This window comes from Pantherophis guttatus, chromosome 2 (assembly GCF_059756535.1).
Source record: "Pantherophis guttatus breed Tessera chromosome 2, ASM5975653v1, whole genome shotgun sequence".
Taxonomy (NCBI): domain Eukaryota; kingdom Metazoa; phylum Chordata; class Lepidosauria; order Squamata; family Colubridae; genus Pantherophis; species Pantherophis guttatus.
The window spans coordinates 220,590,614-220,616,482 of NC_142064.1; the positions used below are offsets into that span (position 1 = coordinate 220,590,614).

The window sequence follows — 25,869 nt, forward strand, 5'->3', positions numbered from 1 at the left end:
TCCCTCAGGAATAGGGCGGTATATAAATTTAATAAATAAATAAATAAATAAATTCAGGTGATCACAGTTTGGAAGAGAATGGAGGAAAACTAGTAAAGCCTGATCCTGATCCACAAGTCCAAAATTCTGTTTCAGAAATTTTATGATATGTTCCAGAGCTGATCTGGGAGGAATGGCCCTAAACTGAGCAGCAGTGGTGCAGTGGTTAGAGTGCAGTACTGCAGGCTACTCCTGCTGACTGCCGGCTAACTGCAATTTGGCAGTTAAAATCTCACCAGGCTCAAGGTTGCCTCAGTCTTCCATCCTTCCGAGGTGAGTAAAATTGTTGGGAGCAATATGCTGACTCTGTAAACCGCTTAGAGAGGACTGTAGAAGCACTGTAAAGCAGTATATAAGTCTAAGTGCTATTGCTATTGCTTGTATTGCAAAATACAAACCTTCTGTTTTGGGAAGTCTAAGTTTGCTAATCATTAAAATAAATTATTGTTCCTTTTCACACTTTCTCAGAAAGAAAAATGAGACCTGCCCTTTATATGACATTCAAGGCCATCGATTTTTCATAAAGGAAGCTTTTCAACAATAGGGATTTTGGTGACTACTCAGGAAGATAGACAATTCCCAGAAAGTTAAATGTCTAGAAGATAAAGTGATCAATGGAAAGTTATGTAGCACTGAAAACAGATAAAAGTGGGGAAATGGTATGTGTCTTGTTTAACAAAGGATAAGGCTTTTTGGAGGGGTTTATTGTTGTTTTTAATTTCAGGCTTTCTATACTTTTTAAATAGTTGGGACAAATCTATATAAGTCAGCAATGGGCTTTCTTGCATACAGAAACCACATTTCTACCCATACCTTTGTGGCATCAATATCAGTAAAAGCTAGGCCAAACAGTCAACAGGTTGATTTTAGGATTTGCTTTCTATTTACTGGTATTCTAGCAATAGCACTTAGCACTTAGACATATATACCTCTTCACAGTGGTTTACAGTCAGCATATTGCTCCCAATAACCTGGCTCCTCATTTTACCCACTTCAGAAGGATCGAAGGTTGAGTCAACCTTGAGCCAGTGAGAATTGAACCGCCAAACTGCAGTACTGCATTCTAACCACTGCGCCACCATGGCTCTAAAAAGTAGGGTTATATATTTTGCTTCTAAATGACAACTTGTCATTCATGGGAGATATTCTGAAAGACATTGTAGAGTGAGAGCAGCAACAAAGCAGATAACTTCAGCATGGGTGTGAACCTCCTCTTATTTGACACAAATAAAGAGGAGTGGAGTACTAGAGAATAATTTCTGAAATCTATATTAAACTCTTGAGACAACTGTAAATGAGGAAAAGTCATTATCTCAGGATTTAAGAAATTTCTGGTAATGTAAAGATAACTGGGATAAATCCATGCCTTTAACCTGCATGACTGCAGATTACCTGAACAAAGTGCCGGTAGGTAAGGTCCCAGGAAAATCCTTCTTGCAGTAGTACATTTATCACTGCCTGAACCTACCTAGAGGTCTCCATCCTGGAGACTTTCATCAACTAGGCTGGACACGGATCTAATTGACAAGTAGTTGTGCTGATAGCACTGAGGACCCTGCCCACTTCATCAAGTCCAATAGGATCAAACTGTTTCAAGAAAACTGGGTAAAACCATCTTACCAGGCATCTCTAATAACCTGATGCTGTCAGCTCAAGTACCTGTCAATAGATCCATGTCTCTCCTGGTTGGTGAACGCTAATGATTATAACATGGAGAGCAGGGGTGAAATGCTCCCGGATCAGACCAGCTCACCTGGTCAGGTAGTAATCTTAGCCGTTGGTTCAGCGATCTGGTAGCAATGGCGGAGCAAAGCTCTGCCCATCCACCCGGATGTCATTGCTTCCTGGTTTTAATGTAATGTGTTTTTTACCTTTTGCGCATGCACAGAAGGTCTGCGCGCACATGTGATGCACGTGCAAGAAAGCAAAGTGAGCGCATGCATGGCATGTGCGCTTCCAAACCAGTAAGGAAGCTAAGTAGATTTCACCCCTGATGGAGAGTAGCTGAAAAATATACAATGTATTCCCAACAAAAATTGAAAAATGACATGATAAATTTGATTGTTTGAAATGAATAATTAGTTCTTATATTTTTATCCGGAGGCATAAATATTCATTTTATTTATTAATTTGATTAGTAATTAATTTGTTTTGAGGTCTCACTTGTATAAACTGGTAAGGTTATGACATCCTAAATTCAGGTCCCTCTAGTTCAAATCAAATATTGAAAACAACAAATCATACTGCACAGTGGGTTGTAATATTTTTTAAACAATAAGGGGAAAAATACAAACATATTTTGTTAATTAATTGCAAACAAACTTTGGAGACACACACACATAGATGTACAACTGGTAATTATAACTGAAGCAAATTATAGCTAAGTTTGTGCTAAAATCCAGTTACATATATAACTTCCAGATAAACCTGGAAAAGGTTCACAATTGGACCATCCAAATAAGCAAATAATGCAATAATATACAGGAAATAAAGTTAGTTAGGAACATATCTCAAAAGCTTACTGTCTACTATTGTATAATCAGTAGTTAGATGTGAAAGGGAAAACAAGATATATATGGAATAAGCTAACTCTACATTCAGCTAAAGACTAGTAAAATAGTAGAGAGATGACATGTATTTTGATCCTCACTTTTCCTCCAGCTGTCACAAGGTTTGTTTTAAGGCTTAACTTAAAGTCAGAAGAAAACTGAGAAAATAATGTTGGAGTCCCTAGAAAGAAATGGGGAGAAAAGTTTCCCAACCTGTTGTTTTAGCTGATGGACCAATCTGTCTTTTTCTCTTTTCAAAGCCATCACTTCTTCCTGCGTTTTCTTTTTCTTTGAAGCAGACAGCTCGAGCAAGGCAATGTTTGCATCTTTTTCACTAATGGCAGCAAGCAATGCTTCCTGTCTGAAAAAAGAAAGAAAGAAAGAAAGGAAGGAAGGAAGGAAGGAAGGAAGGAAGGAAGGAAGGAAGGAAGGAAGGAAGAAAGAAAGAAAGAAAGAAAGAAAGAAAGAAAGAAAGAAAGAAAGAAAGAAAGAAAGTCAAATCTCTGGGCAAACAGTTTCTAGAACAAAGAATAGTTTATAAAATGTAAAACCAAGAAGAAAATCATATTAAGCTTCTTCAATACATGTTGAATTTTAGCTTGTATATACTGTACATGGTACCCCCAAACATTTTTTTTCTGGGTTGGTTTGTATAATATTCTTGTAATTTAATTTGTGACATCATTGGCAAGTGAATATCGGATATTTTATAAATAATGGTGCATGAATACTACTATTTACATGTATACCTGGTGCATATATGGAATGTGGTATAAATTAAGACCATCTCTGCAAAACCATATGTGAACTGTAAGTTTTCTTGGAACAGCAGAATTCAAGTTAACTAATGTTCATAATTGATATATTACCCTGATCTAATAAAGAATCTAAGGAACTCAGTTTAAGTCTTGCTACTTTCCATATTATGTTAGAAAACTCTATGGCGTACTTCAAGTTGCTTAGGCAGTTACTTACCAGTTTTTTATTGTTAAAATATGATTTTTGAAGCCTGTTTTTTACAAGTTCAACTACAAACATATTTATCCATCCCTCAATTGCCAGTTTTACCATTTTACACTGGGTGATTACACTTTTTACAAATTATTTTACAATGGTACTCATCAACCATAAAACATGATCAACAAGATGTGAACTCTGCCATCTTTTTCAATGGTCTTCTTGATTCAGTACTGACTAAATTGCAAAGTTAGTCCTCATAAATCACTTAAGCAGGGTATTCACCGAGGGTTGAGAGCAAAAAAGTATGTTTCAAGAAAGATTGGTTCCAATTCATTGCTGCCAATCTCCCAAAACATGAGTAATCATAGCTATGATGAAAACAAAACTTATCATGGTCTTTTGAAGGCAACCAGATTTCTTATTTAATAAATCTTAGTAATCAAAACCATATCAGAATACTAATTGTTTCCTTTCACAGGTCCACCCCTCACCAATTCCTAATAACAATTTATATGCATGAGAATATAAATTTAAAGACATTATTCCATTTCTAGTAATACTGTGAGATATAGTAAATATAGCCCCAAAAGAAGCAGCATCTTAAATTCACTACTCAAATTCTATAATCAGTAACAGTTTCTCTATCAGAAGAGGTTTCATCAACATAGGATGGTAATGATGATTGATTGATACTATTATTGATAGTATCACTCAGACCAAGGAATTTTATCAGAATCTTGAATTCTGGGGAATGTTGTAGCAAGGTACAATATCAAAAGTCTCAATCGCATAAATGAATACAGAAATGCACTTGAAAGTACAATCTGTAAAATTCAAGAAACCCTCACATACTACATTTCATTGCTTTTTCATTTTTGCATATCTGTGTTTCCTGCTACTGATAACTCTCAGAGAAGGAAAACCCATCATTATCTTAACAGTAACTTTATTGTTACATTTTTCCACATATTCAGAAAAAGTACTAAAATTCAGTGTGACAAAGTTTGTGTATATGTGATGTATGCATCCATACATGTGTTTAATGTATTGGGTTCTATTTTATAAATTCATGGCTGAAATAAACACAATATACTCAAACCCTAAAACAGTTTTAGTCAATATACTATAATTATAAGATATATACAGCTTTCAGCAGAACCCTACACTAGCTTTATATAAATATGAAGTCTGTAGACAGTGATATGATCAAAATTCAGAAAATGTGTGCAGCTCTATGAAAACCTATGAATACCAACAGCAGTGATAGAAAAAGCAGGTTTGTGATGAGATTTTAAAGAATATGTTAAGGGCTAAATCATTCATTTCTACTGGTTTAGAAAAAATTATGAAATGGTCATGTCAGATGTAAATGCCTTATTCTCCAATGTGTAAATAATGTATATATGGAACATCAGAGGTTAACTTATTCTTTGGACTTTAATGTATTCATAACTTACCACTCCCATTCCTAGCTCCACCCCTTGTATATATAAGGAGCCACCCTCACCATTCTCGTCGCTTCTACCTTGAATATTCAGTGAATATAGAATGCCTATCATAATTAAAAAGAAATATATTTAAAGCTTTAACTTCTATTATCTTTATTGAGTCTGATCCTGAAAATATTGCAACAAGCTGGTAGCAGAGGATGGTTAATTGACTCAATAAGTAATTAAAAATGTCCAAGAAAGATAGGCCCAACACCAGGGCCTACAGCAAAGAAATAGAAACTGATCAAGAGATGATCAACGAATCCACCAATGCGATTTCGAGAGAATCCGAAGAATACACCACTGAAGAAGAAGAACTAATGAGTGAAAATAATGACCAGAAAGAAATCGAAATAGAAAATAACGAACTCAGGTCAGAGATATTAAAGATACTAAAAAGCCAAAAGAATGATGAAAGTCTCATCGCGGACCTCCAGGAGATGCTGAAGAACAGCGGAGCAGCGAGAGAGAAAAACGTCATTAAAGAAAAACCCAAAGATCAAAAAATCGTAAGTGAGATGACTACTGAGAAAATAGTTGTTAAAAAGAAAAGATGTGATCCCGCGCGAAATTTTGAATGGCAGCCATCTTGGTTTCAACGAACTTCAAAAGAGAATGGAGCAGAGCCAATCAAAACGCTCAGTTCAAAATTTCTGGCGCGAAAAACACTATCAGACGAAGAAAGTGAGAAAGAAGTCTCAAACTCTTCAGATGATCCAAAATCAGAAAGTGAAGACGATTTAACAAAACCTCAAGTAAAATCAGCAATGAAAACGCTTTTTGCTGCTTTTGGGCCAAGACTGAAAATTACCAAGACATCTACGAAGAAGCAAGAAATCAAACCGGCGACTCAAGACCTGCACGCTCTCATCCTGACTTCGAAAGCGACGACGCCCGAGCCCAGAGAGCCATGCCGATTTCGCCCTACACCACAGACAAAATCGAATACCAACGCACACAAAAAGAAGAAAAGAACCGTCACCACCACCAGAACCCCAAAAACCGAGCCAGAGACCGACTCATCTGAGGAGGAGCGGATCGAGAGAGCTGAAAGGGAGAGAACCTTCCACGACGCCACCAAAGAAGAAATGAACAACGCGCATGTGCGAAACTACGTAGACGACCCAGAAGGACTTGAACTGGCCAGAGAACCGCGCAGACTCATTGCAAGCATCCCAATGCCGTTCTGTAATTTCCTGCACTTGAGAGATCACGGACTGCCCCAGGTTGTAAGTAATGGACAGAATAATGTAGGTAACTTACCCAGTGACTTCCCAAAACTTAGAATTGATGGCATTAATTTACAAGAGTGGTATCAACAGCTTCAGGTTATTTTCATGAAAGAAAATTTACTATTCTTTATAACTAGCCCTCCAAGAAGACCTTGGACTTTAAAAATAGATTGTTTACATCATAGAGCATTTTTCATAATAATATCTAGCGTGTCTCCTGCAATGTATCATAGCATCAAACCAAACCTAACTGTATCAGAAATAATTCAATGCATGTTTAATCTATTTCACAGCGATAGCGTAGCTACAACCACAAGAATGTCTAAGGATTTCTTTTCCTCTAGAGTAAAACCAGGGATTTCTATAAGTGAGCATTTGATAAATCTAAACAAAATAAGAGCTGAGCTACAATTGAGGGGGGAAGTGATTTCAGATCAAACAATGAAAAGTGTTATTATCAATTCACTTGATCCATCATGGGATAGCTTTATGTCACACTTAGATACCATTAATTTGGGATATTTATCCATAGAAAGTCTATCTAACAAATTGATAGCAGAAGACAATTCAAGAAAAAATCGATCCAGTAACCAAACAGACCACAAACCTTTTAGGAAAGTAGTCTTTCAAGATAAACATAATGAGGCCTTTAGATGCTACAATTGTGGATCCAGGGAACATAGTAGAAGAGACTGCCCCAAAGTCTCAAGAGAGAGACATAGACCAGAATATAGGAGCAAATATAATTACAGACAATCTTCCACAGATAGACACAAATATAGAAGCCCACCAAATTACAAAGAAGGTAGAGGGGGTAGAGAAAATTCAAAAGAGAGGAAATCTGGGTCACTGAATGGGCTAAATAAACAAGACAGCACCAGAACACAGCAGGATGAGAATAACAATTGGCTTATTGATTCTGGTGCAACAAATCACACCACCAACAACAAAAGTATATTATCTTCATTTATAGAAGATAAGTTTGTGATAAAGGTAGCTAATCAAGAAAAGGTTCAAGTACTAGGCAAAGGAAATGTGACCTTGCCTGGTCTAGGGAAAATAGAGGGGGTATTATTAATCCCAGAAATACCTCACAACATACTAAGTGCCATAAAATTAAGCAGAGAATCTAATATCAATATAGTTTTCTCAAAGGGGAAAGCAACTATAGAAAAGAACAAAACAAATGTAGGTACTGTAATGATAAAAGGAGGTCTACCCTATCTGATAACTAAAGAAAGATGTTTACATAACATTGATTCAAATATGGAAGATTGTATTGAAGCAGATGATGAAAATGTCAGTAACAGTGACAATGATGAGTGTAGAATAACTCATGATCACAAAAATACATACAAGGAAAAGAAACCAAAAATAGGTAAACCAATTCATGATGAGTGTGCTCACATCTTACACAGGAAGTTAGGACATGCAAGCTTTCCTGTAGTACAAAAAATGACTGAACACGCAGAAGGTGTCAAAATAAAAAATTGTGAAAATTATTTGGAATGCTCAGTATGTAAGTCCACCAAACTAAAAACCAGTCCCAGACCAAAAAAATCTAACAGATCAACTAACAATATTTTTGATTTGGTACATATGGACTTAGTTGGTCCATTAAGTCCCTCAATTACCTATAGAAAACGTTACTTCCTAACTATAGTGGATGACTACAGCCGATATGGTTTTGTTTACACATTAAAGCACAAGGATGAAACATTTCAGAAATTTAAGGAATTCTACAAACGTATAGAAACACAACATAATATCAGAATAAAGCAAATTATGACAGATAGGGGATGTGAGTTCATGTCTAAAGAATTCTCCCAATGGTTAAAGGATAGAGGAATGTTACATTTCACGTCCAATCCTTTTTCTGCATTTCAAAATGGAGTTGCAGAGAGGAAAAATTCCACACGACAAACCATGATTAGGTGCACATTAGAGGATGCTGGTTTAGGCAAACAATTTTGGTCAGAGGCATTACATTATTCGAATTACACTCAAAATAGAACCTGGTCCAGTATTGTGAATAAGACACCATATGAGGTGATGTACAATAGAAAACCCAAATTATCACACATGCACATATTTGGAGTCACTGCAGACGTACACATACCTAAACAATTGAGGAGAAAGGGAGAAAACGTATCCAGGAGATTAAGATTCATGGGATACGAAACTGGAACCAAAGGGTACAGATTTATTGATAGTAATAACAAATTTATAGTATCCAGAACAGCTGTGTTCCATGAACAGGCCAATTGGTCAAAATTGCACCTTAATGAAATATTTCCTAATAAATGTAAAGATACGATATCTTGCGAGGAAGGAACAACAGAAAATCAAAATATTAACAAAAGTAAGAACAAAACCAAAACTTGGACTAATAGTCAGCATAAAATAAAGACAGACACATTAACAAAAAAGGAAGCTAGATATTTGCATGATAACCATAGCAAGCCTGAAAGAACTATTAGAAACAATAGAAACCAAATACCAAATAAATACAAAGATTACATAATGCATATGAATGGAAAACAAATAACACCTAATACATATGAAGAAGTATTGAAACTTCCACATGAAGAAAGAGAAAAATGGGAACTAGCTATGGAAAAAGAGATGGAAAGTTTACAAGGATTAAATGTATTCACACCTGCGATCGCACCTAAGGATAAAACAATTATAGGTACCAGGTGGATTTATAAAATTAAGAACTTAGAAGGAGGCAATACCTTATACAAGGCTAGACTAGTTGCACAAGGCTATGCACAAAAATATCCAGAAGACTATACTGATACATATTCACCCACAGTGAGAACTGAGAGTGTCAAAACAGCCCTTGTAGTAGCATCTGCACTCAATCTGGACGTATTCCAATATGACATACAGACCGCATACTTACATGCAAAATTAGATAAGGAAATATATGTAAGAGCACCACACAGTCAATACACTAATAAGAACGAAATTTGGTTATTAAATAAGAGTCTGTACGGATTAAAGCAATCCGGCAAAAGATGGTACGATTGCTTGGTAAAAGTACTTAAGACCATGGATTTCAACGCCACCACTGCTGATAACTGTTTCTTTGTAAAAAAGAGTAATGATCATATTGAATTTGTATTAATTTACGTGGACGATATTTTATACATTGGAAAGCATAAAGAGAGCAGGGAAATCTTTGTAAATAAGTTAAATGAACACTTCTCACTGAAATCTCTGGGTAAAGTGAATAAATACCTTGGTGTGCAAATTAACAAAACTAAAAGGGGATTCAAACTTACACAGAAAGATAAAATCATCGAACTCCTAAACAAATGTAACTTAAATAATGCTAAAACCTGTGACACCCCTATGCAAACTGATTTTCTTAGAAACACTGATGAATCTTCCCCTGAGTTTAAAGACAACACATTTTACAGATCAGTTATAGGTTCACTCCTTTATATATCTAATTGGACTAGGCCAGATATTGCATTACCTCTCAATCTATTGTCAAGATATGTTAGTAAACCAACCTTGTATCATTGGGAAGCTGTCAAAAGAATTCTAAGATATCTGAAGGGTACATTAGATTTTTGTTTAATGTTGGAACCCAATAATGACAGAGAACCAAAAATTACTTGTTATGCTGATGCAGATTGGGCTGGTGATACATCATGCAGAAAGAGTACTTCTGGTTATGTTTTTCTATTGAATGATTGTCCAGTTTACTGGTATACTGGTAAACAAGAACTAGTAGCCACTTCTACTACAGAAGCGGAATATGTTTGTTTGTCCAAAGCTGCAAATAACCTTGTATGGTTCAATGATCTGATCACTGATGTTTGGAAGAAACCCACCTTACCATTTATTATGCATGAAGACAATAAAGCGGCCATTGAAATATCCAGATCCGATGCAATTGGACAAAGGTCCAGGCATATTGATATAAAGTTTAAGCATGTGAGACAACTGTCTCAAGACGGATTCATTAAAGCAATACATTGCGATACTTCTGAACAATTAGCTGACATATTAACAAAACCCTTACCTTCTAAACAACACAAATATTTAACTTCTAAATTATATGTATTATATTGTCCTGAATCAGAATGTAATTGGTGTTGTGTAACGAACCGGCATTTAGAGGGGGATTTGTCAGATGTAAATGCCTTATTCTCCAATGTGTAAATAATGTATATATGGAACATCAGAGGTTAACTTATTCTTTGGACTTTAATGTATTCATAACTTACCACTCCCATTCCTAGCTCCACCCCTTGTATATATAAGGAGCCACCCTCACCATTCTCGTCGCTTCTACCTTGAATATTCAGTGAATATAGAATGCCTATCATAATTAAAAAGAAATATATTTAAAGCTTTAACTTCTATTATCTTTATTGAGTCTGATCCTGAAAATATTGCAACAGGTCATGAGAACACTATAAAGACACAGCAATAGATTCCCAAGAAAATTTATTCTATCTCCTGTCAAACACACAGTGTATGCCTTTTATTAGAGCCATTAAAGGGATTTTGGTTCCAAACCAGGATGAAAGCTTGTCTAGAAGTTATTGTAAACATTTGATGTCATTTAAGACTATCTGGAGCTGTGAAGTAACCACAGGCTCTTGGTATTAGTCCCCAAGCAATGAATGCACACATATTCACATTTCTGTCACCTAAAAGAAACAGAACATGGGAAATAATATATTTATAGGTAATTATAAATAAGTTTCTATATGTTAAGAGATATTAGTCTCAAAATAAGGGTTAAAATGTTAAAAAACAAAACAAAAATAAATAAGAGACATTTAACATACACTTGAACCTAATTAACAACAGATCAAAACATGCACTAAAACAGATTTAATAACCTTACACTGTGTTCAGTTTTTAGAAAATGTTTACAACAGAGCTAATGAAATAGACAAAAATGGTTTTAGCTTGCACTGAAAAAAATATGTTTAGAATTAAACAAATGTTCGGTGTTGATTGCTGTCAAGCAGTTTAACCCTCTTGAACAGTCTCCCAGAAGCCTTTAAGAATAATCCATTGCCATGGTACCTCACAGCCTATTTAAAAGGGAATAATGTAAACACTTTGGCTTCATTCCCCAGCTTGATTAATCAGAGCACAGTCTTCTATGCTTTTTCAATAGTAACTAAGTTGAGTAAATGGAAGAGTGAGGCAATGCAATATGAAGACTTCAATATTTCTGAAAGCAAGTTTTCCCCATGTAAAATTGCCACCAATATAATCCTACAAATATACTTACAATAGACATTGTCACTGTCTATTGGCATTGTCATAAAATATATAATTAATTGCAAAATAACAACATATAATTAATACCACTTTAATTGGAACATATATCCCATCTTTTATGTTCTGATCATAAGTGAATGGAAAATAAGCTACTCAATCATCCTGTCACCTTAATTGTTGTTTTCTTTCTCTTCTGACCCTGAGCATTCAACTTTAGGTTCCGTAGGAGGTGATTTCAGGAAAACTGTGCTGAGAGATCCCATTTGAAGCAACTTCTTTCTTTCATTCACCTTCTGCCCCCAACCAAACATGCTCTTAATCTACTATGGATATAGATGTAAATGATTGTTTAAATAAACAATCAGAGCTCTATTATCTGCACTGAATGCATATTTCCTTTTTAAAACGATATATTATGTCACATCTGCACAATTGCCCCAAAATAATAATTTATGGAAAAATTCAATACCACATTTGACATTCTAGATTTACTGGTATGTTTTGTGGCACTGGCTGACAGAAGAATTTCTCAGGAATGGATTCTGGAGGCCAATCAGTGGTGGGATTCAGCCAGTTCGCACCACTTCGGGAGAACCGGTTGTTAACTTTCTGAGCAGTTTGACAAACTGGTTGTTGGAAGAAATCATTAGGGCAGAGAACCGGTTGTTAAATTACTTGAATCCCACCACTGAGGCCAATCCATAAAAGGAAATAGTTACAGCTCCTGGAATTAGCACTTCCCCACAGATTCTTCCCAAGTATATAACAATATATGGAGGGGAAGGCATCACACCGTGCTCTCTTCTCCAAGCTGGCTCCTAACTCCTAATCTTTCTACAGACAACCTATGGTGTGTATATCATATACCATGATATTTTCCCACCATGCACTATTGCACAAAAGTCAGGGAAATCTGATCCAATGCTGCTACATGCACAGGGAAGTAAATCCAGAGAGGGTACAACCATAGAACCACACATTGAGAGATTGCTTTAACTAGTTTTTAATTAGTGTTGTGACATAGAAATATAGCTGGGCACCATATTGGCTCTCTTAGTCCTGTTTAGTCATCTTTTAAAAGCTGGACAAGCTGAAGGGTCATGAGTTAAAAGATGGAAGGTAACATTAGAGGAGGGGTGTCAAACTGGTGGCCCATGGGCCAGATGCATCACACACACAGGCCACACCCACCCCAGCTCTGTGAAGGGGGAAAATGTCGCAATACATCACATGCTGGCAAGATGACGCCGTGCGTTAGACACCCGTGCACTAGAAAAATGTTACTACTGAAGATCTGATGTAATGTGCTTTTTAATCTCTTAACTAGACAGGTAGTGCTTGCTTGCTTACTGCTTACTTCGCTTAACAACTGCTCAAAGTTACAAACATGCAAAAAAAAAAAAACCCACCAAACTTTGTGACCAATACATTTACATTTCCATCTTTGCAACATCCCATGGTCAGGTGATCACCATGCGGTCACGTGGTCATTTCACAACTGGTTTGTGATATGTAGAGTTAATAAAGAAGGGGTTGGTCACATGGTTTTCTGCTTAGCCATTAATTTACCAATCCCAATTGTGGTCACTAAGTAAGAACTTTCTCCTTATCAAAAATTAATCCATATATTTGATATATGGATTAATATATATATATTTGCCACTAACTCAAGAACAGTATCACATGGTCAATAGGTCCTACTGCGAGGTTGGGAATGCATTGGCAACGGATCAGCACTATAAATGAGTTAGCAATTCAGTTGAATTTAATGAAAGTACTCTTGGCCCAAGTTAAAACATTTTTGCACATAGATTTAGAGCACAAAACCATATGTACTCACAAATACACATGGGATAATAATTGAAAAAGCAGATACAGAAATTCATGGATAATAAAACCATTATTTATTCTCAGTTTCAATGATCAAAGAATATAATTGCATGGAATAGTCTTCATTAAGACGTGTTCCCAGAAAAATTATCCAGAAATGAATAATTCTGGCAATTCCCATTCCAACACATAAAGAAGATGCCATATTGAAAATGATGAATGTGAAGTATTTGGATTTGGCTAGGAATTGTATGTATTACACTAATTGAATCTGAATGAGAACCACAACAAAATAATGGTTTTGAAATCATTGTTTTGAAATCATTTGTCAAAAGGAATCTTTTTAATTTAAGAAGAGATTGGATAACTATTTATCTGAAATGGTATAGGATTTCCTACTTGAACTGGGGGTTGGACTAGAAGACCTCTAAGATCCCTTCCAACTCTGTTATTCTGCTAATTCTGGTCAAGTATTATCAGTACAATGGAAGTTACAGAACCCTAAAATAACAAAATAAACTAAGCATAGATTTCCATGGTAAAGAAAAAGAAAAATTTAAAAATAGCTTTATTAAATGTGACAAATGTTGAAACAGCTATATCTAATTAAGACACCAAAGGCATGACAAGAGTTAATTTCATCAGGGTTATAATACATGCCTGTGAAAGTATGAATTAATAAACTAGTTATAGGAATGGCAGTAATGGAAGAACCAGAATGAGCTTTGGGAAACAGTCACCCAGACTCAGCATGGAGATGGGCAGCATATAAAATAATTAAATTTTGCAATGAATATTGCAGAGCGCAATATTTTAAATGAATGGAATCGGGGGGGGATATAAAAACATGATAGATTTAAGTCTTTATGGTAGATACTGAGGAAACTAGTGAAGGATATAAAAGTTGACAAAAGGTTATGAATGGAAAGAGGCCATTTCTTGGTTGGATAGGAATGAGCCTTGAAGAAAAAAAAATACATGGAAGAAAGGGAAGAAGGCACAGTGAAAGGAAATCTAATGCAGGAAGAGAAACTACATGATATATGAAATTGTATGAAGAAGTATTAGAACAGAGGTGTCAAACTCAATTTTATTGAGGGCTGCATCAGGGTTGTGTTTTACCTTGGGGGGCAGGGTGTGTGTGGCCCCCATCACTCATGTTGGGGGGGCACCTGTGGTGGCCCAGGGCACTCTGCCAGCGAAAACAGACTCCCAAGCTCCATTTTTGCCTGTGATGGCCTCCTGCAGCCCTCTGCCAGCGAAAACGGAGTCGGGAGTGCCGCCATTGGCCCTCACAAGCTCTGTTTTCGGCTACAACAGCCTCCTGCAACGCTCTGCCAGAGAAAACGGAGTTGGGAGGGTTGTACACAGCCAATCCTTCACTGTTTCCAGGGTGGCCTCATGGGCCAGATCTAAGCAGCCCGTGGGCCAGATCTAAGCACCCGGTTCTTGAGTTTGACACCTTTGTATTAGAAGATAGATCAATCTCGCATCAAAATAAATGGAAAATTGGCTAAGGAAAGAGGATGAGTAAGCTGAGCAAACAAAAATGAAATAAATTGTAACTTTTTATTCATGGAAGTTTTACTAATGGAAAATATGAAAAAGGATGTTTTGTAGGAATAATAATTGGGATGAAAAATGCATGTAGAACGACTACAAAAAATGAGAATGAGAGAAAAACATTGCATAAGGTAGAAACAGGTCAAAAAAAAAACCAACCCTCAGCAAAAATTGTTAAGATTTTTGATAGCCCTACTAAAGTACTTGTTATTCTGGGGAATTAACAATATTTTTAAAAAATATCCATGAGACCATTACTTTAAAAAGTCTAATTTGAATCCGATCTTATACAGGATTAGAGAGTAGGGATGAGAATAAAAAGATTTGAGGTAGAAAATTAATAAAACATACCCTAAAGAATCAAAGAAGGTAATCTGAATCACCAGCATGTGACTTACTTGCCTGCCTGCCTTCCCTCTCTCCTTTTTACTTTACTTTCTTTCCCTTTCCTTCCCTTATTTACTGAAAAACATACCTCTGAATCTCTTCAATTTTAACTTTAATTAAGTCATCCTCATTTCAATAAATATCTTGGAGTTTGGTTTTTCTTTCCATGGTAGCAAGCAAAGTATTTTCAAAATAACAAACCAAATTCAGCAAGAAATAATCGTACACCTTATACTGTTATTTGCAGCCATCATGCCAGATTTTAAACTGCTTTTTACTCTTAGGCTGAAGAATACTAATGAAGTTACTATACAAACAGAACTGTGAGGGGGGAAAATCTTTTTAAAACTCCTCACTAACTTCTTAAGCCAACTGGCCCAGCTTTAATTTAAAAGCTGTGTGGTGTCAAACTGCAGCAAATCTGAAGGCAGAACATTGCTGGGAGGTGAGGGAAATATGGAACCGATCCAAGTTATTTCAAGATTTCGAGTAGAGGAGAAGTTCAGACAACAGCACACAAATATTTCCTTAATTAGCAGTTTAAAGATAGGCATGAAAAGAAGTCAGATACCAGATTCATGTCGACTAATTATGACTTCCTTGTTAAAAGAACCGCTGCAGGCATTTCCAGGAGCAGGAATGTCAAATTTGAGCAGGGCAACTGACTCATTGATCTTCTTTGGTGGGTAAATGTTTCCCAAATTTGTTACAGACAAGAAACCAGCCTTTACAAAAGGCAGATGAAAATATTTAGAAAGAGGAGGTGCACTGATCACAAACTCCAGAAAGTTAATAGACTGGCCCCGGTTTCAAACAGGCAGAAACACACATAGGGAAACGGATCTTCTCAAATGTAACTGTGAGAGAATACCTTCCTTGTATTAACTAGACTAGGAAATTATTTAATGTTTACTAAAGTTCTTTTGGATACTGTCCAAAAATGACATTAAACTCCATGTATTTTTAACCTTTCTTCAATAATAAATAGATATGGTAAAATTACCTTCCTGTTTTCATTGTAACCTTCTTATTGCTAATGAACATTGGGCTCCCCAAAATGTAGGAGGCTTTATGAACTAGGAATAACTTTAACTTGGCCTATGGAACCAACTGAATTTTTGGCTACTTACAGCCAGAGCATTAAAAAAGATCACAATTGTAATCTAAAATGCTGAGGATGCAATACAAGAGATACTGGTATTTAAAGCAAATGTAATTCCACTTTGGCAGCTGAAACTGAATGTGTGAAATGAATTTGCTCTGAACTCACTGTGTGCTACATAATCAATAAAGAGGTAAGATCATATATATTTAGCTTTGCTAAACTAATTAATAATATTATCATTGTTTTGGACAATGTTTAGATTGTAAAAACTCTAAAAATGAATTTTCCCAAAAGTATACTGAACTGAGAACTTTATCTAAGTTTAAATTAAATTTAAATTTAAAAATAAGGTTTTACACTTAGGCAAGAAAAAGCAAATGAACAGGTAAAATAGGTGGCACATACTCAACAGCAGTAACTATGAGAGGAATCTAGGCATCCTAGTGGACAACCACTTAAGTTGTTCTGCCCCAGCTATGGACCACAAAGAACGCAGCAGACACAAAGTCTGTACAAACCTTAGATTACTAATTAAGAACTACTAATGAGCTTTCTTGTTGTTCAAACACAAGTGCAGTTTAAATCAGTCTTTTCTGAACAAGGGCTGTTAATTTAACTTCATTAACAGCCGACAAGAGTCCAAGGAATAATAATTCAATTCAGAGGGACAGCCTTTCAGATAATCATAAGCTTACTGTGGTTGGCAGAATGCCCAGAAACAATTTGCAGGAAAAATGACAAGAGAGAAGCAAGAGCCGATCAGACGTTTCTGGAGTCAATATGCGAAGTTGTTTTCTGCAAATTGCTTCAGTCATCGTCATTCCTTAAATAGGCTAGTGGAGTGGCCAATTAGCCCCAAGCCTTACTCTCGAGGAGACCTCCTCCTGAGGAGCCATTCCTGCCTTTTGGCAGCTCTGCGTGCCCGTGCATTGAGAAGAGGCTCCTTCTCCTCTTCCTCTTCACTTATGGAAGCTTCTGGAGGTTCTGAAGGCCCTGGCTGAATCTCCGCCTCTGGCACCAAATCTTCTCCAGCCTCCTCATTGTCTGACTCGGGTGCCAGCTGCACATGCTGCTGGCGAATCACCACACCAGCCTCCTTACTGTCGGAATCAGCTACCAGCTGCACAGGCCATTGGCGGGCCACAACATAAGTATGAGCCAGCAATCTGCTGAAGTTGCCAAAATGTAGTCATAGGCTACATCAGTAGAGGAATAGTATCAAAATCACATGAAGTATTAGTACCATTATTATATACTGCCTTGGTAATACCGTATTGAAATACTGTATCCAGTTCTGGTTACTTCAATACAAAAAAGAGTGCAGAGAAGAGCAACAAAGATGATTAGGGGTCTGGAAGTCAAAATATGAACGGTTGCAGGAACTGGTTATGTCTAGCCAGAGGTGGTCTTCTGCCAGTTCAGACTGGTTCATATGAACCAGTTCTTAAGATTCTGCGCAGTTCGGTGAACCAGCAAATGCCACAACTGGTTGGCCCCCCTCCCTCTTACAGCCACATTTTTCCTTGTCTCGTCTGCTTTGGCCCAGTTGCTCTCCGGCTTCTTTGCTCCCAAGCCATCGCCACTCCCTAGTTTTAGGTAAGTAAGGTGCTGTTCTACATGGTGTGAGTCAACCCAGGGTCGTTGCATGCATTCCCCTGGGAAATCTATGTTCGCTGCCCATGCTCGCCTAGAACCCCTGGCCTCAAACTACGCCCCCCCCCCCCAGGCCAAAGCAATTTATCCAGCCTGTGGCCTGCTGTGCTTAGCCAAAGGGTTGCAGGGAGGGAACATGATGAGGCTCGATTGCCTTTCGGGCCCAACCTAGCTCTCGGGTTCCATGCAGCCTGTGGCCAGGAAGCCCAAGACAAAAGCCTGGTCCAGGCACACAGCACCCCAGTGCGGCACTCACTCGCCCGCCACCCAGAAATGGTGAGTCACCCCATCACAGGATGGATGTGAGACCCAAGGTGGAGGGGAGGGTAAGCTGGCAGCAGCTGAGAGCTGGCCCCGAAAAGCCTTGCCATGTTGCCTGTGGCCAGGAAGCCCAAGACAAAGAGCCTGGTCCAGGCACACAGCACCCCAGTGCGGCACTCACTCGCCCGCCACCCAGAAGTGGTGAGTCACCCCATCACAGGATGGACATGAGACCCAAGGTGGAGGGGAGGGTAAGCTGGCAGCAGCTGAGAGCTGGGCCCGAAAAGCTTTGCCATGTTGTCCCTGAGGTGGCCCTTCGGCTGAATGAGCAAGTCCATAGTGGGTCTCCCTCCCATGGTATGCCACTCTCCGCATTTAATTTTGAAGCTGCCTGGGCGAGAGCAGCCCCCCCCCAAGTAATTATCTCTGCTACTACTGTGCGAGCCAGCCAGCTCTGAGTCCACCAGATGCTCCTAGCCAGTCCCCTGGGCACTGCAAGTGAAGGAATGATTGCCCTCCACCAGCTGATTCCTCTCAGCCAGCCCTGAGTCCGCTGGGTGCTCCTAGCCAGTCCCCCGGGCACTGCAAGTGAAGGAACGATTGCCCTCCACCAGCTGACCCGAGCCCACCCACCCGATCAGGTTGTGGGAGTGCCTGGTCTCCAGCTGCCCTCTGGCCTTTGGAATGGCAGCAGCAGCATGCTCCCATCATACCAGAAACACTATAAAGTCTCAGTGGCCTTGTGTAGTGCTACCAGGGTGCCTTGGGAGTGAGGGGGAATAGACGCCAGCCAGCAGGCTGAAGCATCACTTGCTTTGCTCTCCTGTCTCTGCTCTTGCAAGTTTCACTGCCTTTTCTCTTGCTGCGTGGCCCTCCCGATCTTTGAGACTGTAGCTCCCTAAATAAGAAAGCGAGACAAGGGGAGCTGGGAAGAGAAAAGGCAGTGGACACTAGAGTGCAAGGCAAGCAAGTAAACCTTTGCCTGCCAGCTGGCCTCTTTGTTCCCCCTCGCTTTGGAGGCAGCCATCTGGAACAGCAGCAGCAGCACCTGAGGATGCCTTTTGTCTTGCCACACGATCTTTGAGACGAGCTGCACCTAAAGGTAATGGTGCTGTGGCTGCAAGGGGGGGTGGCACAGATGGGCTGAAGCGGCAGTAGCAATGGCTGAAGCCTTAGTGGGAAGCAGGACCGAAGTGCAACTTGCGCTGCCCATTTTGCCTTCGTCATGGTACATTTGCGCCAGCTGGTGGTACCGAAGGCAGCCCTCGGTTCCCACCGTTTCAACTCGGAGCTGGAAGCCTCGGCCAGGATCAGTCCTAGCTTTGCTATCCATTGCAGCTAGGAATCTCAAATAAAGCCAAGAATGAACGCTTGTGTTCTTAGCAGTCTGGGCACTAGATAGGCAGGTGCAGGTCCCTGCAAACTCTGTTGTCTGCCCGGCCGAAGTTTCGCTCACTGAGGCACCAGGAATCCTGATGACAGGATGGGGTCCTTCAGACACTTATCTTGGCCACCTATTAGCTCCAGCCCATCCCTCCATCTCAGCATGGGGCATGCAAAGCTTCAGCCGGGCTCCTCGAGAGATGAAGTTTGCAGGGGGCTGATCTAGCACCCAGGCTACAAGACAAACGTTCATCCTCAGTTTTGAGATTCCTAGCTGCAATGGGCAGCAAAGCTAGGTTTGTCCCCCTGTGCCTATCCAGCAGACAAAACAGGAAAAGGGGGCAGAGATAAACAGTCCTGTTGCCAAGGTACACGTGAGTTGGAGGGCAGCGCCGCTGGCTCGCTCATGCTCTCTTTCCCCAGTCTAGCTTGATGCACGGCAGCTCACATTGCCCTTTGCAAGCCTGCTGTCGCCTGGGTGCCGGTGAAGGCTGGCTTTTTGCCTAGCTATGTCCAGCTGTCAGTGGGGGGGGGGAATGGATGGGGTCCTGGGGAGGAAGCCTGTGTCAAGCTAGACTGGGAAAGCTGGCTGCGAGCAGAAAAGAAGCCGGGTGAGCCAGACCCAGACATTTCCCAGGTCCCCTTGTCTCAGAAGCAGCAACCTCACACTCTCCCCTTTCTGCTATTCTCCTTCGCACGGGATCACCCAGCAGTGGGGAGGGAGAGCGAAAAGGGGTGGCGTTCCTGTGTGCTCCTGTTTCTGTGCACTAATGCTGCCGTTCCACCTGCATCAAGCTAGACTGGGGTCCCTCAGAGTATGAGCGAGCACCGAGGAGACCGTAGAGGAGGGAAGCCAGGCAAAGGGACGAGCAAGGGGCGTCCGCAGCATGCCGGGCCTGGCAGACTTTCTAAGCCTGCCTAAAGCAGGGAGGGAGGGAGAGAGAGAGAGAGAGAGAGAGATGCCCCCCTCCCATCCCACCCACCGGAGACCCCTGGATTCCTTCCCCAACCCTGCCTGTCCCATAGAGGCACCACCCACATGAGTGATGTAGAGTTGGCCCCGCCCACTCAGTCACATGACCCATTCAGTCACGCCCACCCAGCCGAACCATTTGTTAAATTATTTGAATCCCACCACTGTGTCTAGCCTAACAAAGGGAATGACTAGGAGTGACATGATAGCAGTCTTCCAATATTTGTCACAAACAAGAGGGGGACAACCTATTATCCAAAGTACCTGAGGGCAAGACAAGAAGTAATGGATGGAAACTTATTCAAAGAAAGATCCAATCTAATGCTAAGGGGAAATCTCCTGACAGTTAGAACAACTAATCAGTGGAACAACTTGCCTCCAGAAATTGTGGGTGCTCCAACACGTTTTTAAGAAGGGATTGGAGAACCATTTGTCTGAAATGGCATAGGGTTTCCTGCTTGAGCAGGAGGTTGGACTAGAAGACCTCCAAGGTCTCTCCCAACCTTGTCATTCTGTTTTCTGAATCTGGAAAAAAAAATCATCACAAATCTGAGCACTAGTATTGTGTGGCCTAATACCGCAGAATTTTCAAACTAAAGTTAGAGGCATATTTAAGAAAGGAATTAGAATAATGGAGTTCCTTTCTGAAATGAAGGTCCAGAGCAGTGTTTCTCAACTCAGCAACTTTAAGTTGTGTGGACTTCAATTCCCAGTATTCCCCAGCCAGCATGGGTGGGAAAGAGTTGAAGAGTTGAAGCCCACATAGCTTAAAACTGCTGAGATTGAGAAACACTACTCTAGAGAAAATACCAACATCTGTTTATTTGGGACACATTAGCAAAGATGCTGAATTTGTTATTAGTAACAGCAAGTTTATGTCTTAAATACCATTATAGCAACCCAAAGGAAATTGTGTGGAAAGAAGAGAATGTGGAATATTTTTATTGTTAAGTGTTTTTTTGTTTTTTTGGCTGCTGAGTGATAAATTATTCTACTGTTTCTGTGAATAGCTGTCCTGGCAAATATATTATCAAAGCTACTATGTGCATGAAATTGACAGTTTTATATTTCAGGTCCTATACATTCATATTTCCTAGGCATGTTGATATTGTATCAGTGACTTTCAGTACCCTTGCTATGAATTTATAATTTTCTCATGAATTTAAATACTTATTTACAAGATTGATATAGTGTGCCCAATTTCAAACTCTCCTGAGAGTTTCCAGTTGAGCCTATTTCCCTGATATAATGAGTGAGGGAAGAAAGGAAGGGACTCTGTTCAAAAAAATAAACATATGAATGTATAATTATTTACTTAAATAAAATCTTAGCCTTGGTGTTCATTGTAATGTTTTTACTTAAACCAGAAAGCTCTATTTTTAATTATATTATGTCCATACTGCCTGGGAAATGCTAGCCACTTGGCACTGATTGTGGAGTGCCACATGAGTAACAAGAACCATATGATGAGATACATTTGAATTTGGATCATATGTCCAGTCTTACTGCCTAAATCCACCTATAAACATACAACATTTGAAAAAGGATGCTCTAAACAAAATCTCCTGTGAAATCTCAGACAAACTGCAGCACATCCCCTGAAAGTCCTGGCTAGTCCTGAATAACAAAGATGTCTAGGAAGTGTAAGAGAGAAGTTAAGCCCCAAGTATTTTACCACCATCAGAAGGGGGCAATTTTTTTGTTGCCCCTGCCTGTATTTTTCCCCCCTCCACCCATAAACTGCTGTGTTTATTTTATGGATGCCCATGCACCAAGACATTAATTTGGGGTGCCAGGATTTAAAGAGGTTAGTTTTCCCGAATTAGCAGACACTTTCATTTGGAAGTTATTCTCTTTTCAGTAGGTGCAGTTGCCAAGATATGCTTCAGATGAATGGAATTTTCTTGAAAGTCCATACAGCTACAGTAAATTTCCTTGATAAAGAAAGGAATCGAGCCACAAATAAACAGGAATACAAATACCTGCTACCTGCTATATTTTGTTATCTAAGTTCTTGCTTAGATGTTCTGGAGGCCTAGAGTTTTTGGTAGGGTATGGGGGCTCTATCAAATTGTACAGCTGATTATATTTTGTTCTCTTCTCTTGAACTGCTTAGAAATCTGAAGCAAAGGTTTATTTTCTTTTCCTGCCCTTATAACTGATTTAGGGCTTAAATCTCAAATTGTTTGGTTTAGATCAGTCTTCCCTAAATTGTTACCAATTAAATGTGTAGAACATGCTGGAGGATGTTGGGAATCTGAGATTGGGGAGTGGAATAACAGCATGAAGGAGGGTATTTTACAAGTTGCCAATGAATGATAATCTACTTCATTTGGAGAGAAGGTTTCCCACAAAATGGCCCACTGTCAGATTCCCTCCCTTTCCTCTGTATTCAGAATGAAATTACTAAGCAAGCATCAGACATTTCTTCATCAAGGCCGTGCATTTAAGGCTTATACAGGCGATGCCCTTGATTCTTTTGCTTAAAAGAGTTAACTGCATTTCACAATAATCAGTGTATCCTGCTATAGTGGCCAACAAATGCTTCATGCCAACCAGCAAGGAAATGGCAGAAGTTCATATACAACACACCCAGAAAACCCAAGGTCGAAGAATTTTGTTCTGAACAACAATCTAATAATTGACCATTCAAAAGGACAGAGTAGACTTTTCATTCAATATTTGCAATTTAATAAATGTTGATTGCATAAATTTTATACATATCGAAAATGCTAAATTTAGAGCATGTGCAAAAATTACAAGTTTGAATCCTAGTAAGGGCAAGAAAACACATCTGACAGGGCAGTGGCAGAGTTACCTCCAGGGCCTACAGTTCCTAGAATTACCAGCCAATATGGTCATTACCTTGGATTTGAGAAGAATTCTGGGGTTTGTAGTATATACCCTGGGTAGAAAAATCTGAACTAGGTGAAGTAGTATAAGGCAGTTTCCCATGATTGTAAACATCTTTTGCCTGAACTTCAGGTATGACTTTGAATAAAATATTATGCCAGCCAATGAAGAGGATCTGCTACCTAATATGACAATTGCATTTTTTTTAAAAAAAACTAGCATTGCAAACTTCAGAGAATCCCAGTCAAGCAGTGGTGAAATCCGGCCAGATCTATCTGGCTTGTGCGAACTGGTAGGGCCGGCAGCGGAAGGCTCCACCCACCCACTGGGATGTCATTACATCCCATTTTTGATCCTCTGCGCATGCACAGAAGAGGCATGCAAGCATAGCGAACACATGCGCATGCTCACATTTCCGAACCAATAGCGAAGGTAAGTTTACTTCACTGCTGCAGTCAAGCAATCACTGACAGATACATGTCTATGTAGCCGCAGTCTACATAGACTGCAAAAAAAGGCTCCACAACAGGGGTGGGTTCCACTTACCTTTACTATTGGTTTGCAGTGGGTGCGCGTGAGTGCATGCGCTTCGCTCTTTCTCTCTCTTGCATGCTTCTGCACATGTGCAGATCACCAATGATGACATCATGGTGGGTGGGCAGAGCCTCCTGCCGGTTTTACTACCAGTTCTATAGAACCGGACAGAACCGGGAGCAACCCACCACTGCTCCACACCCATTTGCACTACTCAGGTGACCCTGAGGACCCAGATAAACCTCCAAGTGGCCTTAATGACTCTCTAAAAGAATGCAAATGACCAGCTGTCTGCAAGGAATATAAATCCTTCCCTTCTCCAGTTCAGTCAGAACTGAAGAAGCTTCTTGGAGGAGAAGTAAAATGTCTTCAAAGAAAAAAACCCAGAAAGTCCAGTTGCCTCTTGAAAAAAAGCACCTTTGGGTTATTACTTTTGAAAGAGGCAAACCAGGCAATAAACCACAAGCGTAGGTTTAATTCTGCCCTTCCCTTCAAATATGGATCAACTCCAGCAGGGGGGGGAATAATCAGGCATGCTGGTAACTTCCCAACCACTAGTGCAAACCTCCACCTAGGCAGCAGAGCTTGCCTTAACAGTGGTTCAGCCGCTGCTAATGAGGTGACTTCCAAGCAAAGTAGTTAAGATTTTACTGCTTCTGTAAACTTCTCTAAACTGAAGTTTAAAGTAGAAATGTAATCTTCAACTCCCCAAGCAGTCTAGTTTGGCTACTAAAGGTGTTGTTTTACATTTCCAAATGTTTTTCTCCTTGTCACTCCTTTTTATATTTCAGCCTTCAGGTTTGTGAGCATTTGTTTCTCGCAGCACACCTCCCTCTGAATGCTGAGTCTTGGGAGGCATTTGTGACTAACTGCTAAATGCTGCCTGCCAAATAAGAGCTCCCTGCCGGTGACATGACCACCTAGTGACCTCTAAAAATGTTTTAACAATGTGAAAAATATCTCCCTCTCGTAGGAAACAGCCATTCTTTTAAATTAAAAGTACATTGAACGTTTGCTTAGCTATAGATAAATGGTATTCGGAGCCACCTTCTCTGTTTCCAATTTTGGCCGTTTGAAACCCAGCCCAAGACTAAATAAATAAACATTGATACTAAGAGCTCTAGAGCAGTGTGATTTCACAAACAGCTTTTTTCCATTTTCTAAAATCTAAATGTTAAGCCAGACATAGACCAGGTAATGAAAAGAAACAAGTCTGGCAGCCCCTTTCCATGGCTCTTAGCTGAAAAGAGATCAAGCCAAAAGAAGGGACTACAATTTGGCAGACTTAACATCTTTCAAAGTCTGCCGCTTGCAAGGCTAAGAGTTAAACATTTAATGTTTACCAATTGAAACGTGATCTCTGTGTTGAAAAGACACAGTGGCATACAGTACTTCCAGCATCCTCATCTCTGCATTAGCTTAGCAAGGTATACAAATTTCTGGGGTCTGGAGGTAAGAAGAGAAACATTTCTCGCTAAAATCCATAGATGCTATTCTGAGAGGCTGTTTTATGCACGTATCGTGCACGTGTGTGGTTTAATCGGATAATTGCCATTCCCACAGAGCTAAACACAATCAAGGTTTGAATGGTTTGAACAGAGCCTCAGCACTTCTATTCGTAGAATAGAGATTTAATGGTCTTCTGGCTAGCTCCCCGAGCTTTGTGTGTTTCCCTTGGCAAAAGGAAGGAAGAGAGAGGTTTCTATTGCTGCAGTTAAAATGCTACTTGGAAGTTATATCTTTAGAAGCATATCTCATGAGTTCTCAAATTTAGATGCCAACTTTGCAACAGAGACAT

At 39.5% G+C, this 25,869-nt stretch overlaps 1 protein-coding gene across 10 annotated transcripts in view; it reads right to left on the minus strand.

Moving 5' to 3' along the window:
* ERC2 (ELKS/RAB6-interacting/CAST family member 2) overlaps positions 1-25,869 on the minus strand; it is a 622,345-nt gene that overhangs the window by 175,898 nt on the left and 420,578 nt on the right. For all 10 annotated transcript variants that reach the window (XM_087887861.1, XM_087887858.1, XM_087887855.1 and 7 more), the window contains one exon: positions 2,802-2,949. In XM_087887861.1, the coding sequence (XP_087743987.1) occupies positions 2,802-2,949 (148 nt within the window). The remainder of the gene's footprint in view (positions 1-2,801; positions 2,950-25,869) is intronic.